This window comes from Hypanus sabinus, chromosome 15, assembly GCF_030144855.1.
Source record: "Hypanus sabinus isolate sHypSab1 chromosome 15, sHypSab1.hap1, whole genome shotgun sequence".
In the NCBI taxonomy this organism is placed as follows: Eukaryota; Metazoa; Chordata; class Chondrichthyes; order Myliobatiformes; family Dasyatidae; genus Hypanus; species Hypanus sabinus.
The window spans coordinates 7,053,577-7,070,116 of record NC_082720.1 but is presented as its reverse complement, the minus strand read 5'-3'; the positions used below and the strand labels follow the sequence as shown (position 1 = coordinate 7,070,116).

The 16,540-nt window shown below is 41.1% G+C and overlaps 1 protein-coding gene across 1 annotated transcript in view; it reads left to right on the top strand.

The window, feature by feature from the left end:
- Positions 1 to 16,540, top strand: part of LOC132405119 (serine/threonine-protein kinase 32A-like) — a 419,454-nt gene that overhangs the window by 187,417 nt on the left and 215,497 nt on the right. Inside the window, exon 5 of the mRNA XM_059989823.1 lies at positions 13,984 to 14,021. Within this exon, the coding sequence (XP_059845806.1) occupies positions 13,984 to 14,021 (38 nt within the window). The remainder of the gene's footprint in view (positions 1 to 13,983; positions 14,022 to 16,540) is intronic.

Here is a 16,540-nt window from a genome sequence, read left to right as displayed (position 1 = left end):
AGTGTATATCTTCTGACGCGCACATGGTGCCCGGGTCAGAGAATCTACATCAATTGTAGCTGAGGTATGTCAGGTTCCCAATCTTCTCTGCTATTCTGTTAGTAGAAGTCAGAGGCAAAACAACTGAATGCAGTGACCCTCAACTTAGAAGAAAAAATCAGTCATTTGGAATGTTGTAGTTTAGCCACTGAATGGAGCCCTTTCAACATGCCAACTTGGGCTAGAAAATGCTCAGTTTCACAGTGTCAGGATGATCAAGTTCCACTGCAATGCTTTGCACTGTCAAACAGCACGCTAATGCAACAGACACAAAATGCTGGAGGAACTCAGCTGGCCAGGCAGTAAATACGGAAAAGAGTAAATAGTCAACTTTTTGGGCCAAGACCCTTCAGCACCTATGTGTTCCAACATCTGCAGATTTTCTCATGTTTGTGACACTAATACTTATTTTCAATAAAGATATGGGATAAAGAAATGTCTTTAGGAAATATCAAAAAACAATGTTGTCATCACTCAGGCATGATCAAGAAGATGGAAATTCATCTTTCAGTGGTAATGCAGAACTGCATTACCTATATTTGTATTCCACTGGATATTGTTTTGTTGACTCAATGGAACTGAATGTCAGGCAGGACATGGAATGAACAAGTCAATGGCATTCCACCTGCATTGCATGACTTTCTACTTCAGTATCGTTGGAAAAGATAAAGAGAGAACAATCAATAGAAAAAGGTAACCCGAGTATTCAGTAACCAAAATTGAAATAGCAGCCACAGGATGAGATGGCAATGTGCAGAAGGACAGTAATGATCACTGATTGTTCAGACTGAGCATACTTTATCAAGAACACTTATACAGAGTGAATTTGTATTCCCAGTAGGAAGTCTCAGCCATTTGAAATGCCCAAGGCTAAGTCAAAAGGAAAATTGTGTCCAATATATTCCCTTCATTCTGATATAACATTCTAGAAAAACTTCAGTGTATTTTCCCAAAAGTGTTCCCTTGCATATATGCATTCTTATGAATTTCCCACATGTGACTCTGAAGGGAAACCTTACTCACTGTGGCACAGAGGAGATAATTTTACTTGTTGGGACCATGGCAGATCCTAGTCCGAATATCCCCTTGGATCCCCTTTGGACATGAATAGGAAAGGTTAAGAGGGATATGGGCAAAACACAGGCAGATAGAACTATCTTCAGGTGTGAATCTTGGTCAACATGGACAAGTTGTCTGAAGGACCCATTTCCATGCTGTATGACTCTGGCTCAATGCATCTCTTCCCCCAATCCCCATTCCCTTATTCAGAGTATGTACATGTCACCATATATAACCCTAAGTTACTTTTTCTGTGGGCATACTTAGCAAATCTATAAAAGAGTTACTGTAAACCAGATCAATGGACAACTAACTGTGCAAATGCAGATATAAATAAATCACTAAGTAACAAGATTTAAAAATCCTTAAAGTGAGACCATCTATTGTGGGAACAGAAGTGAATTGAGTGTAGTTATCCCCTCTTGTTATGATTGAGGGGTAGTAACTGTTCTTGAACCTGGTGGTGCGAGTCCTGAGGTACTTGTACCTTCTACCTGGTGGCAGCAGTGAGGAAAGAACATGGCCTGGGTGGTGAGAATCTTTGATGATTGATGTTACTTTTCTATGACAATGTTTCAGTGGTTGGGAGGGTTTACCTGTGTTGTACTGGGCTGAATCTATTACTTTTTGTAGGATCTTTCACTTAAAGGCTTTGGTATTTGCATTCCAGGCTGCAATGCAGCCAGTCAGTACACTTTCCACCACATGTCTGTAGAGGCTTGACAAGGTTTTTGATGAAATACCAAATCTCTGCAGACTCCTGAGGAAGAAGAGGCACTGTCATGCTTTCTTTGCAATTATATTTATATACTGAGTCCAGAACAGGTTGTTTGAGATAGTGAGACCCAGTAATTTAAAGTTACTGACCCTCTCCACCTCTGATCCTCTGATGATTACTGGATCATAGACTTCTGGTTTCCCTTTCCTGAAGTCTACAGTCCGTTCCTTGGAATAATTGACATTGAGTGAGAGGTTGTTATTACACTGCTTAGCCAAATTTTCAACCTCCCTCCTGTATGCTGATTCATCACCACCTTTGATACAGCCCACAGCAGTGGCGTCATCTGCAAACTTGTATATAGTGTTGGAGCTGTATCTAGTCCCATAGTCATAGGTGTGAAGCAAGTAGAGTGTGGACTAAGTACACATCCTTGTGGTGCTCCTGTGCTAATGGAGATGTTTTTGCCAATTTGACCTAACTGAGGTCTACAAGTGAGGAAATCCAGCATCCAATTGCACAAGGGGGTATTGAGCCCATGATCTTGGAGCTTATTGAACAGTTTTGAGGGGATAATGGTATTAAATGCTGAGCTGTAATCGATAAAGGGCATGCTAATGCTGTCCAGATGTTCCAGGGTTGTGTGAAAAGCTAATGAGATGGTATCTGCTGCAGACTTGTTGCTTTGGTAGGCAAATTGGAGCGGATCCAAGTCGCCACTCAAACAGGAGTTGATATGCTTCATCACTGTGGATGTAAGTGCCACTGAGCAATAGTCATTGAGACAGGAAACCATGCCCTTCTTGGGCACTGGTATGATTGAAGCCTGCATGAAGCAGGCGGGTACCACACGCTGCTGGAGGGAGAAGTTGAAGATATCCATGAACACACCAGCCAGTTGGTCAGCACAGGTCTTCAGTAGTTGGCCAGGTACTTCATTGGGACTGGATGCTTTCCTTGGATTCAATCACTTGAGGGCAGCCGGCACATCATCTTTAGATACTGAAACCTAAGGATCATCGTGAGACATGGTGCATGATGGTTCCTCCCTGTTCTGGTGGTCAAAGTTACAATGAGAGTCCTCGATGAGGATAGTTTGGACCCAATTGCTGGAGTATCTGATGTTAGGATTAAAACATGGAATAAAATTGGATTGAGTACTGAGCAAAAAACAAAACAGTAGATAATATCTCTGGTTGGGCTTATGATTGAGCACCAAGGCTCCTTTCAGATGCTTTTCTTTCTTTCTTTTTCAATCTTTTTATTGAGTTTCATATATAAAAAAAACATAACATAATATTGAATAGGTTATAAATACACTAGGCTTGAAGTTAAATTAGTAATAAGATATCAATATCTTATTGAAATATCAGCAAAGAACATCATACAATAATCAATCAAACCTGTATTAATTGTACATGAAAAAGGATAATCACAAAAAAAACAAGAAAAAAAATACAAGAAAAAATATATATTAAAATAAGGCAATAAACCTAAACTAACATGGGCAATAATAATAGTTTATATATACATGATAGTGTCAAGAACTCCAGAACTCCATACCAGAACAAGGATAAAAAGAGAAAAGATCCGGAAGAGGTCAAATTAACTCATATGAAAATGTCGAATAAACGGTCCCAAGTTTCTTCAAATTTAATTGATGGGTCAAAAATAGTACTTCTAATTTTTTCTAAGCTCAAACAAGAAATAGTTTGAGAGAACCACTGAAACGTGGTAGGAGGGTTTACTTCTTTCCAATTTTGTAATATAGACCTTCTAGCCATTAGAGTTGCAAAGGCAATCATTCGTCTAATTGAAGGGGAGAATTGATTACCATCCTCAATTGGTATACCAAAAATTGCAGTGATAAAATGGGGTTGTAAATCAATATTCCAAACTGAGGAAATGATAGCAAATATGTCCTTCCAATAATTATATAAGGTGGGACACGACCAAAACATGTGGGTCAATGAAGCAACTTCTGAGTGACATCTGTCACATTGAGGGTTAATATGGGAATAGAATCGAGCAAGCTTATCTTCAGACATGTGGGCTCTATGTACCACCTTAAATTGTATTAAAGCATGTTTAGCACATATAGAAGAAGAGTTAACCATTTGTAAATTTTTTTCCCATTTTTCTGTTGATATAGTATATTGAAGCTCTTTTTCCCACTCTTGTTTAATTCTGCCTGACATTTCTGGTTGTATCTTCATCATCATATTATAAATAAGAGCCACTAAACCCTTCTGACAAGGATTCAAGGTAAAAATTATATTTAAAAAATCCATCGGAGTTGAATTGGGAAAGGATGGTAAAACTTTATATAAAAAGTTTCTGATTTGTAAATATCTAAAAAAATAAGTTTTAGGTAACTTAAATTTGTTAGAAAGTTGGTCAAAAGACATCAGACTACCTTCAAAAAAAAAGATCACGAACGCATGTTATTCCTTTTCCATTCGCTAAAGGCTTGATCTATTAAGGAGAGTTTAAAAAAAAAGCTAAATAAGATAGGGCTATCAAGAACAAAATTTCTCAGAGTGAAAAACTTACGAAATTGAAACCAAATTCGTAATGTGTGTTTGACAATAGGGTTAGATATCTGTTTATTGAACTTGACTAAATCAACGGGAAGAGAAGAACCAAGAACGGAGAATAAAGAGTATCCTCGTGCATCATTACATTCCAAATTTACCCACGGTGGGCATAACGGTGAATCCAAATCTTGTTTCCAGTATATTAAGTTTCGAATATTATTCGCCCAATAGTAAAATCTAAAGTTAGGTAAAGCTAAACCACCATCTTTTTTAGGGATCTGTAGCTGTTTTTTACTTAACCTGGGGTTTTTATTTTGCCACACAAATGAGGAAATTTTTGAATCTATGTTGTCAAAAAAAGATTTAGGAATAAAAATTGGTAAAGCTTGAAATAAATATAAAAATTTCGGTAAAACCATCATTTTAATAGCATTAATCCAACCAACCAATGATAAGGATAAGGGAGACCATCTAGTAGTAAGTTGTTGAATTTGATGAAGCAAAGGTAAAAAATTCAATCTGAATAAATCTTTATGTTTCTTGGTAATTTTTATACCTAAATAAGTGAAATTATCAGTAACAACTTTAAATGGTACCCTGTTATTCACTAAAGTTTGCGCATTTAAAGAGAATAATTCGCTCTTATTCAAATTTAATTTATAACCAGAAATACTACCAAACTGAACCAACAAGGAGAGAATAGCGGGAATAGACCTATCAGGATCAGAAATATATAACAACAAGTCATCAGCATATAGTGATAAATTACATAACTTCTCATTACGGGTCAGATGCTTTTAAATACTCAATTCTTGGTACCCAAAACACAATTGCCAATTAGCAGGGAAGTCCTGAACCCTTAAAGAGGCCTCAAGCTATCCAGAGCGTATAAACCCTGGAAGCTGGCACGATTGGGTCTCTTGTAGCAGGACCCCCTCACCTATAGCTGATGGCCCTGGCTGCTTAGAGAATCAGGGATGGTGTTGTGGAGGAGAACCAGATCCAAGATGTCTCTTTCAGACATCCAGCACCTTTCCTTGGGTCTGAATCCTTCCAGTCCACAAAGTATTGCTAATCACCCTGAACAGTTTGTGAGTCCAAAACTCTTCTCACTGCGGGGACCTGTTCCCTCTTGATAAACGTGGGTGGCGGCGGGACTGCTGGTGGTGGGACTAAGGGGCTGTTGCAGAAAGGTTTTAACTTAGAGATGTGGAAAGTGGGATTGATCCTTAGGGTCTTTGGGAGCTGCAAGCCACTGGATTTACTTCCCTCAGGATTTTAAAGTGTCCAATGAACCAAACTGGCCTTTGAATGGTGACATCCCACGTGCTGAATGCTGTGTTGTGGGTGACCTTTGCCCACATCAAATGCTTGTACCACTCCTCAGGTCTTTCCGAGCCCAGGCACTTTAGGGTTGAGTCCAAATCTTGGTTGCTACAATCCATCTGGCCGATGGTTTGCGGTAAAACCCAGAGGAAAGATCTGCTGTTGCCCCAATCAACTCAGAACGCCCTCCAGAAATGTGATGCGAATTGTGGACCTTATCTGAGACAATGTCCACCAGGGGTCCGTGGATCCTGAAGACTTGGTCCAGGATTATTTCAGCCATCTGCCACATATGATAGTTTATCCAAGGCAATCTACTTGCAGTCTTTCAAAAACTGATCGAAGGTTGCCATGATGACAACTTCCCCTTGGATGGTGGGAAACCTGTGACAGAGTCCATGGAGACGTGTGCCCATGGTCTTTCTGGAACAGGTAGGAGTTGGAGGAGTCTTGAGGTCGGGTAAGGGACTTCTTGTTCCGGGCACACACCTTGCATGCCTGTATGTAATGCCGGACCTCTTTTGTCATTCTAGGCCACCAATATCTTCTCTTGATAAGTTTGAGGGTCCTGGCTATCCCTGAGTGGGCAGTCATTCTCAACGAATGTCCCCATTGGAGCACCTGAGACCAGACAGAACTTGGAATGAACAGCCAAACCAGAGGACTGTTCATAGGAATCTCTCCTTGCATTGGGCCTTGTGTACAAGAGTGCTAGTTCTCCAATGGATTAGTGCCACCACCCTGGCCTGGGGCAAAATGGTGGTAGGCTGTTCCTCTTGTTCCAGCTCTTCAAACTGACAGGAAAAGGCATCTGGCTTCTAGATCTTTGACCCTTGTCAACATGTCAGGATGAAATTAAAGAACAAAGACCACCTGGCTAGCCTGGAATTCCGTCTTTCTGCTTCCTTAACATAAGCCAAGTTCTTATGGTCAGTCCAAATGATAGAAGGGTTCTTGGCCCCTTCTAGCCAGTAACGCAACTCCTCCAAAGCTAACAACTGCAAGAAGCTCCCAATTTTCCAATGTTATAGTTTCTCTCTGCTAAGGATAGCTCCCTGGAGAGGATGCACATGAGTGCAGTTTACATTCCAGAGGTGAACCAAAGGGCCACTGTCTGAGGTGTCCACCGCCATGATGAAGGGAAGGTCCAGGTTAGGAGAAACCATAATGAGAGCTGATGTGAACCGTGGTTTAAGCTCTGCAAAAGCTGTGTTCATTACGTTAGTCCAGCCAAAAGGGCTCATAGAGATCTGGCTCTCAGCAAATTCCAGATTTCATTGTTCATCCAGGGCTTCTGATTGGGGAGAACACTGAACAATTTTGAGGGGACACATTCATCCACAGCTGTTTCAATAAAGTCTGTAACGACCCTGGTGTTGTCATTCAGGTCCTCAGATGAGTTCTTGAACACAACCCAATTTACTGACTCAAGGCAATCCTGTAAACATTCCTCAGACTCCCACCATCTTGATCTCTGCAGCCTTGCTCTTTAGGCTCTGTCTGTACGCAGGTAGCCGGCTTGCCAAAATGCGATCTCAGGAAGGAACAATAGGCTTTCCTTATCGTAGTGTAGCAGTGGTCTAATGTTTTGGGTTCTCTGATACAACAGGTTTTGTGCTGGTGATAATTGGGCAGGGTTTTCTTCAAACAAGCCTGGCTAAACTCACCAGCTATGATTTGAAATACGTCGGGATGGACCATTTCTTGTTTACAGATGGTGTTGTGCAGTTTTATGAGTGCTTGCTTATAATCGGCTGCTGGTGGTATGTAAACTGCGGTCAAGATCACGGATGAGAACTCACAAGACAATAGAATGGTTTACATTTAATTGTTAGTTGCTCTAAGTCAGAGGAACAAGAAGTTGATATAACTCTCTAAGTCCATGCACCAATGAGAATTGACTAAAAAGCACACTCTGCCACCTTTTTCTTTACCAGAGTTCACATTTCAAAAACCCTGCACTTGGTGTACAGGGTATCTGTATTTAACCAAGTCACAATGCAACAAACACTCGAGACCTGCCTCGTCTGCCTCTGATGCAGCAACCTTGCCCTTTTCCAGTGACTGCACAGTCGCCAACAAGATGCTCAGTAGAGGAGGCCTCATCCCTCTGTGCATCAGCTTGGTTTGAATTCCACCTCTCCTGCCACATTTTTGGCCATGGTGTTGACCCTTAAAGGCACTGTGCTTAACTGGTCCGCTGGAGCTCATGACTTGGCATTTAACCATCGAACATGAGATCTGAAGATCATTGATGTACTTTCCTGTAGCCTTGCAATTTATCGTCTCATCCTCTATCACATGAACATCAGGTCCCTTTGAGACTTTTCCCACTTAACTACATTGTGGCAGTTTACAACAGCCAATTAAACTGTTCTTTTGCATTGGGAGGAAACCAGAGCATCTGGGTGAAACCTACTTATTGACAAGGAAAATTATTTAAAATGTACCTGGACAGGACCCAAGGCAAGGATCAAACCCAGGTCAGTGGATCTGTGAGGCAGCAGATAACCCACTGTGTGCTTTCACCATATTTTTTTTATTGGAAGAAGATTAAAATGCAGTTATACTTTGAGTCTATGCTTTTACTCTGGGCATTTGTCAGAGGAGTGTCCTGGATATAGGTCTTTAATTCCTGGAGATTTGGCAGCTCCAGACTCTTGATAAGCCATTTAGAATTCTACATTGCAAAGTCATCACATTACCCACCCCATAACCCCAGGAGGTCTGCTTCTGTCTCACAAACTTTAAGCAACCCAGCAAACCTCAACATCTGTATACACATGGTACATACAGTATGTGAATGATCCCATCAAAGGCCTGGTTTAGAGAAACTGCTGCTCAATATATGGCCCATCCTACATGATCCACTGGCTCCTCTTGATTGTTGATTTTTGACTGGCTCATTCAAATAGAAGATGGAACATAGAGTACAGCACAGGTCCTTCAGCCCACAGTGTTGTGCTGACCCTTTAACTTACTATAAGATCAATTTAACCCTTCCCTCCTAAATTTTTCTGTCTTCCATGTTCCTTTCTGAGAGTTTCTTAAATATCCCTAAAGAATCTGTCTCTATCACCACACTGCATAAAAACTTTACCTCTAACATCTCCCCCATACTTCTTCCAATCACTTTAAAATGATGTCCCCCTTGTATGAGCTATTTCTGCCCTGGGAAAAAGTCTTTGGCTATCCACTCGATCTATGCCTCTTAACCTCTTGTACATCTCTATCAAGTCACCTCTCATTCTCCTTCGCTCCAAAGAGAACAGACCTAACACACTCAACATATCCTCATAAAATATGCTCTCTAATACAGGCAGCATCCTGGTAAATCTCCTCTGCACCCTCTCTAAATCTTCTATATTCTTCCTATAATGAGGCAATCAGAACTGAATACAATATTCCAAGAGTGGTATAACCAGAGAGCTGCAGCTTCCTCTGTAAGGACTCTGTACGTACTCCCCATGGAATGCAGGGGTTTTCTCCGAGTGCTCGGGTTTCCTCCCATAGTTCAAAGACATAGCAGTTAGTTAGTTAGTAATTGGTCATTGTGAATTGCCCTGTAATTAAACTAGGGTTCAATTGGGTTTGTCGGGAGTTGCTGGCAGCACGGCTCGAAGGGCCAGGTAGCCTATTCCATGCTGTAATTCTAAATAAAAATACAAATAAAATTAACTCAATCCTCTGACTAATAAAACCCAACACACAATACGCCTCTTAGCAACCCTATCACCTTGCTTGGCAACTGTGAGTGACCTTTGGAGGTAGATCTCAAGATCCCACTGTTCCTCCATACTGTGAAGCATCCTGCTATTACACCTGTATTCTGCCTTCAAATTGAACCTTCCAAAGTGAAACACTTCTCTTGTTTCTGGTTGATCTCCATCTGACACATAGTATATATGGATTTTAGCAAAGAATTTGATAAGGTACCCCATGCAAGGCTTATTGAGAAAGTAAGGAGGCATGGGATCCAAGGGGCGTTGCTTTGTCAATCCAGAACTGGGTTGCCCACAGAAAGCAAAGAGTGGTTGTAGATGGGTCATATTCTGCATGGAGGCTGGTGACCAGTGTTGTGTCTCAGGGACCACTTCTCTGTGTGATTTTTATAAATGACCTGAATGAGGAAGTGGATGGATGGGTTAGTAAATTTGCTGATGACAAATTTACATTTACAAGGTTGGGGGTGTTGTGGATAGTGTGGAGGGCTGTCAGAGGTTACAATAGGACATTGATAGGATGCAAAACTGGGCTGAGAAGTGGTAGATTGAGTTCAACCCAGACAAGTGTGAAGTGGTTCATTTTGTTAGGTCAAATATGACGGCAGAATATAGTATTAATGGTAAGACTCTTGGTAGTGTGGAGGATCTGAGGGATCTTGGGGTCCGAGACCATAGGACACTCAAAGCTGCTGCGCAGGTTGACTCTGTGGTTAAGAAGGCATATGGTGCATTGGCCTTCATCAATCGTGGGATTGAGTTTAGGTGCCAAGAGGTAATGTTGCAGGAAAACAGAACCCTGGTCAGTTTTTTATGTAGAGAGTGGTGAGTGCGTGGAATGAGCTGCTGGTGATGGTGGTTCAGGTGGATACGAAAGGGTCTTTTAAGAGGCTGCTGGAAAGGTACAAGGAGCTTAGAAAAATAGAGGGCTATGGGTGACCCTAGGTAATTTCTAAGGTAAGGACATGTTCCGCACATTGTGGGCCAAAGGGCCTATAGTGTGCCGTAGGTTGTCTGTGTTTCTAAGACACTTCCTCACATCAATCAGAGGGAGGTTCAAGAGGTTTTCCAAGGATCACAGGAGATAATGAGGATTGGTCAAGTTGGTTTGATCCAATATAAAAATGAATCCTTTTGCTGAGAGAGTCCATGCCTTTATTTATAAACCTTTATTTAAAATTACTGTGTTACCAATCAGTTTGAAGAAGAGCGTCTGCAGAAGGACTTAGATTAGGAGAATGGCAAAGAAGTGGCTAAACACTTTGAAAATCATTGGGATTTAACTGCAGCTCATAGGCTGTACAGAATTACAAGGAATGGATGTTGTTTAGGAGTAGGTGAGAAAATCAGTATTCCTGAATCATTGAGCATATATCAGCAAATCCCACTAACATTCAATATTGGCACTTTGATTAACAGTTTAGGAATAATTAAAACTGTCTTTTAAAATCCTTTTTTTTGCATCCACTAGTCATTGCAACAAAGACTTAAAGTACCTCAGCAAATGAAGAGAGGCTTTCTCTTAAAGGCCCCTTGTTGAAATAAAGATGTAAAAAAGTATAAGCAGAAATAGGTTGTACAATTTCCACTTTCTTTTGACCACTGCTTCCCACTCAATTTCTGCGGTCCCTTTAAAATGCCAGTTGCAGCTTTGAATATAATTGACCACCTGAACATAAATCCCTCCCCATCTTAATCTTAAGTAACCAACCCCTTAGCTTGGGACCGTGCCCCTGGTTTTGGTGGATTGGACAAGGCCTCTTAAGATCTTCCTTGTTTACTCATCAAAATGCATGTCCCAAAGGGATCTACATGCAGTCATCTAAACTTCAATCTTACACAATCTCAATATATAAAATAACTCTGCTATCTTAGACATTGGGTGAATCCATACTGCACTATACCAAACCAATTGGTATCATTCCTCAAGTGCAGAGACCAAAACTGCATTTAATAGTATCACAAGTATCAAGCAGTATTTCCTTACTTTATAATCCAACCTCCTCACTGTGAAGGTCAATAAACAATTTATTTTCCTCACTTTCTGCTGCTGTAGCTTTCCACCATTCCGTTGGATATCAGCATTCAGTTGCTTCTTGTTAATTAAAAATCATCCTAACTTTCTTCACTACTTACGAAAATAGCTTTGGTCTTTCTCACATAGCATTTCATGGCCTGGAAATACATATACCATCTAATGGGAGTCCCCATTCAACTAAAATTGGATATTATAGTAGCCTCTTTGGTTACTTCTTCTACCTAAGTGCATGGCCACACACTTTCTCACATTGACTCTGATTCACCAAATTTGTATGTTTGAAACTGTATCACCATTATGATGTTTTAGCTAACATTTGAGTTCTCGTGAAGAGTATTTCCTCTGTGTTCTATTTGTAGCAATACAGTTCATCAGATCACCTGGATCACTGCTCCCAGATTGGCACTACAAACACTTCTCAAGCCTATTTCCTCACAATCTTTTGTTGAATTCTGTCCAGCCCCTTGCTCAGTGTTCCCATGGCCTTAAATTTGTTTTTAAATTCATGTGAAACTGTTGGCATTCTGAAAATCCAATAAACTGAATGGACAGCTCCCATTCTGGGACAGGATTTGCCTAGCACTTTTCTAAGTCAATTTACAAGCTAGAATCTGAGTACATAGGAAATAGAAGTAGGAATAGACTATTTGGCCTTTGTGCTTCCTCTGTCCTTCAATAAGATTATAGCTGATCTTTTAGCTCAGCTTCACTAAGTTAATATCTCTTAGACAATAAGACACTGGAACAGAATTAGACCATTCGGCCCCCTAAGTCTGTTCTGCCAATCTTACCATCTAAAAATCTATTGACATCAGTCTTGAATGTACCCAAGTGACTGAGCCTCTGCATATTTGATCCCCAGTGATATAGCTTGAATGGTAAAAAGAAAGGAAAAATGTTCACAATCTCAGTGTCAATAGATCCTTTATGTCCACCTTAAGTCACAGGCAGGACCTCACATAAGAATGATTCATCACTAGAGCAGAACTCACAGTATTTCTGCCTGGGTTATTAGTGACGGTTAAGTGAAATAGAATCCACAATCTTCAGAATCAGAGGTGTAATGTTAATTCAAAATGGCTTCTTTGTTTGTTAAAAGTAAAACTGCTTTTTTGTTATGCTAACTGGAGAGAGAGTGTTGTCTGGTTTAGCATTCTTGAAGCTTCTCGCAGTCTGTTTAAGTTTATAATTGCTGATAACGGGGTTGTATTCACTTGTTAACCAATGGGGTTGGATGTAATTTTTTTCTTGTGGATCTGGGAGCGGGGTTTTCGCAGGGAGAGCGGGGAGGAAGACGCCGAAGAAGGTGGACGTGTGCCGCACTGCTCGGTCAATCACCTCGGGTGGTCCCAGGTGACAAGTCGTGGAGGTTGGAGGAAAAGGAAGGGTGATCGAATGGTTCGATAGTTGAGCTCCAACGATGTGCACTAAATTGACTGAACTCTGATAAGTTTGGCGCCTTTTACTTGATTTTCTTTTCCTTCATATATACTGTATTGTTAGTAATCATTTAGTTCTAGTAAAATCTGTAAAGTAAATTCCATAACTGTATTTGGTGTGAGTTTGATATTGTTTGTGCGACACTGCATTAACTTGTGTTCCACAGCACCTGTGTATATGGGAGGCGGTGTTGGTGAGTGGCTGGAAGTTTCCCCAAGACATATACCAGCCTGTTGCGTAAGGGTTACAGAGGAAAGGTTGCTTTGCTTGAGCAACGGTTGACATTTACTTCTTCTGAGCACAATTCCTATTAATCATAATTGATTGTTGATTTGTGATTATAGTCAGTACCCAGCATGTTCTGCATATGACAAATGAGAAAATCTATAGATGCTGAAAATCCGAGCAACACACTCAAAATGTTGGAGGAACTCAGCAGGCCAGCAGCATCTATGGAAGAAAGTACAGTCGACATTTTGGGCCCAAAACCTTCGGCAGGATTGACTGACTGACTGACTATGTGCTGCATATGTCTCCTTTTGTCTTGAGGATCTGCTGCTATTGTAAATTCCTTCATTCCAGTTGCAAACTGAACTTCAATTGGATGGTACAACATAGGATGGAGCATATAAAATCCTTGACTTATTTCTCAACAAGTGTCTCACTCTCCAACAATGGGGCCTGTGAATTTACTCGGCTGGTCTGCCTGAAGCAGAAGTGAAATTTCACAGAAATCCATTGTGCAATGCTTTGTTTAACTGAGTAGAACTGAACTTCAGTGGGGCACAATCTGAAGAAAACAGATGGTTAAGATGGACAGGTAATTGAAGAGTAGGAGGATGTTGTGAACTGTTAGTCTTGATGACTTGTTGTTCTGCACATTCCATAGAATTCCTTTTAATTCCAATGCTTGATCAGTGTTCCCTTCCTTTGATGGTCGTCGCAATTTCCAGAGCATGTTATTCATTTATCTTACGTTTGGAAATATCTATCAGCTTTGGAAAATCAGAATGATATAATTAGAAGCAACTTGAATTCACCTTAGGCTCAAAATAAGAAGGAAGCTACTAACAAAATTTATTCATCTTTCTTTTTCCCTTCCAGGGACATAAAGCCTGACAACATTCTTCTTGATGATTGTGGTAAGTGACAAAGAGTACTTGAGCCAAAAATAAATAGAAACATAGAAAACCTACAGCACAATACAGGCCCTTCAGCCCACAAAGCTGTGCCGAATATGTCCTTACCTTAGAACTACCTAGGTTTACCCATAGCCCTCTATTTTTCTAAGCTCCATGTATCCATCTAGGACTCTCTTAAAAGACCCTATCATTTCTGCCTTCACCACTGTTGCTGGCACCCCATTCCACACACTCACCATTTTCTGAGTAAAAATCTTACCCCTGACATCTCCTCTGAACCTACTTCCAAGCACCTTAAAACTAAGCTCTCTCGTGATAGCCATTTCAGCTCCGGGAAAAAGCCTCTGACTATCCACATGATCAATGCCTTGCATTATCTGGTACACCTTTATCAGGTCACCTCTCATCCTCTGTCACTCCAAGGAGAAAAAAACCGAGTTCACTCAATCTATTTCATAAGGCATGCTCCCCAATCCAGGGAACATCCTTGTAAATCTCCTCTGCACCCTTTCTATGGTTTCCGCGTCCTTCCTGTAGTGAGATGACCAGAACTGAGCACAGTACTCTAAGTGGGGTCTGACCAGGGTTCTATATAGCTGCAACATTACCTCTTGGCTCTTAAACTTAATCCCATGATTGATGAGCCAAACTGCATGGCAGCTTTGAGCGTCCTGTGGACCCAGACCCCAAGATCCCTCTGATCCTCCAAACTGCCAAGAGTCTTACCATTAATGCTATATTCTGCCATTGTATTTGACCTATCAAAATGAACCACCTCACACTTATCTGAGTTGAACTCCATCTGCCACTTCTCAGGCCAGTTTTGCATCCTATCAATGTCCCACTGTAATCTCTGACAGCCTTCCACATTATCCAAATGAAACTTGTTAACACTTAATTCAAGACGTGTTCACTACTTAGTTCATAAAATGGAATGTAAGGTGACTTTAGATGTTGCAAAGGTCACCGTATTTAGCTGAACTGAGATAGACAATTATCTTGAATAGAAACATAGAAAATAGGTGCAGGAGTAGGCCATTCGGTCCTTCAAGCCTGCACTGCCATTCAGTATGATCATGGCTGATCATCCAACTCAGAACCCTGTACCTGTTTTCTCTCTATACCCCCTGATCCCTTTAGCCACAAGGGCCATATCTAACTTCCTCTTAAATATAGCCAATGAACCGGCCTCAACTGTAATTCCACAGATTCACCACTCTCTGTGTGAAGAAGTTTTTCCTCATCTCAGTCCTAAAAGGCTTCCCCTTTATCCTTAAACTGTGACCCCTCGTTCTGGACTTCCCCAACATCGGAAACAATCTTCCTGCATCTAGCCTGTCCAATCCCTTTAGAATTATATACATTTCAATAAGATTCCCCCTCAATCTTCTAAATTCCAGTGAGTATAAGCCAAATCGATCCAGTCTTTCTTCATATGGAAGTCCTGCCATCCCAGGAATCAATCTGGTAACCTTCTCTGTACTCCCTCTATGGCAAAAATGTCTTTCCTCAGATTAGGGGACCAAAACTGCACACAATATTCTAGGTGCGGTCTCACCAAGGCCTTGTACAACTGCAGTAGAACCTCCTTGCTCCTGTACTCAAATCCTTTTGCTATGAATGCCAACATACCATTTGCCTTTTTCACCGCCTGCTGTACCTGCATGCCCACCTTCAATGACTGGTGTACAATGACACCCAGGTCTCGTTGCATCTCCCCTTTTCCTAATCGGCCACTGTTCAGATAATAATCTGTTTTCCTGTTCTTGTAACCAAAATGGATAACCTCACATTTATCCACATTAAATTGCATCTGCCATGAATTTGCCCACTCACCTAACCTATCCAAGTCACCCTGCATCCTCTTAGCATCCTCCTCACAGCTAACACCGCCGCCCAGCTTTGTGTCATCCGCAAACTTGGTGATGCTGCATTTAATTCCCTCGTCTAAATCATTAATATATATTGTAAACAACTGGGGTCCCAGCACTGAGCCTTGCGGTACCCCACTAGTCACTGCCTGCCATTCTGAAAAGGTCCCGTTTACTCCCACTATTTGCTTCCTGTCTGCCAACCAATTCTCTATCCACATCAATACCATACCCCCAATACCGTGTGCTTTAAGTTTGCACACTAATCTCCTGTGTGGGATCTTGTCAAAAGCCTTTTGAAAATCTAAATATACCACATCCACTGGCTCTCCCCCTATCCACTAGTTACATCTTCAAAAAATTCTATAAGATTCATCAGACATGATTTTCCTTTCACAAATCCATGCTGACTTTGTCCAATGATTTCACCTCTTTCCAAATGTGCTGTTATCACATCTTTGATAACCGCCTCTAGCATTCTCCCCACCACTGATGTCAGACTAACCGGTCTATAATTCCCCGGTTTCTCTCTCCATTCCTTTTTTAAAAAGTGGGGTTACATTAGCCACCCTCCAATCCTCAGGAACGAATCCAGAATCTAAGGAGTTTTGAAAAATTATCACTAATGCATCCACTATTTCTTGGGCT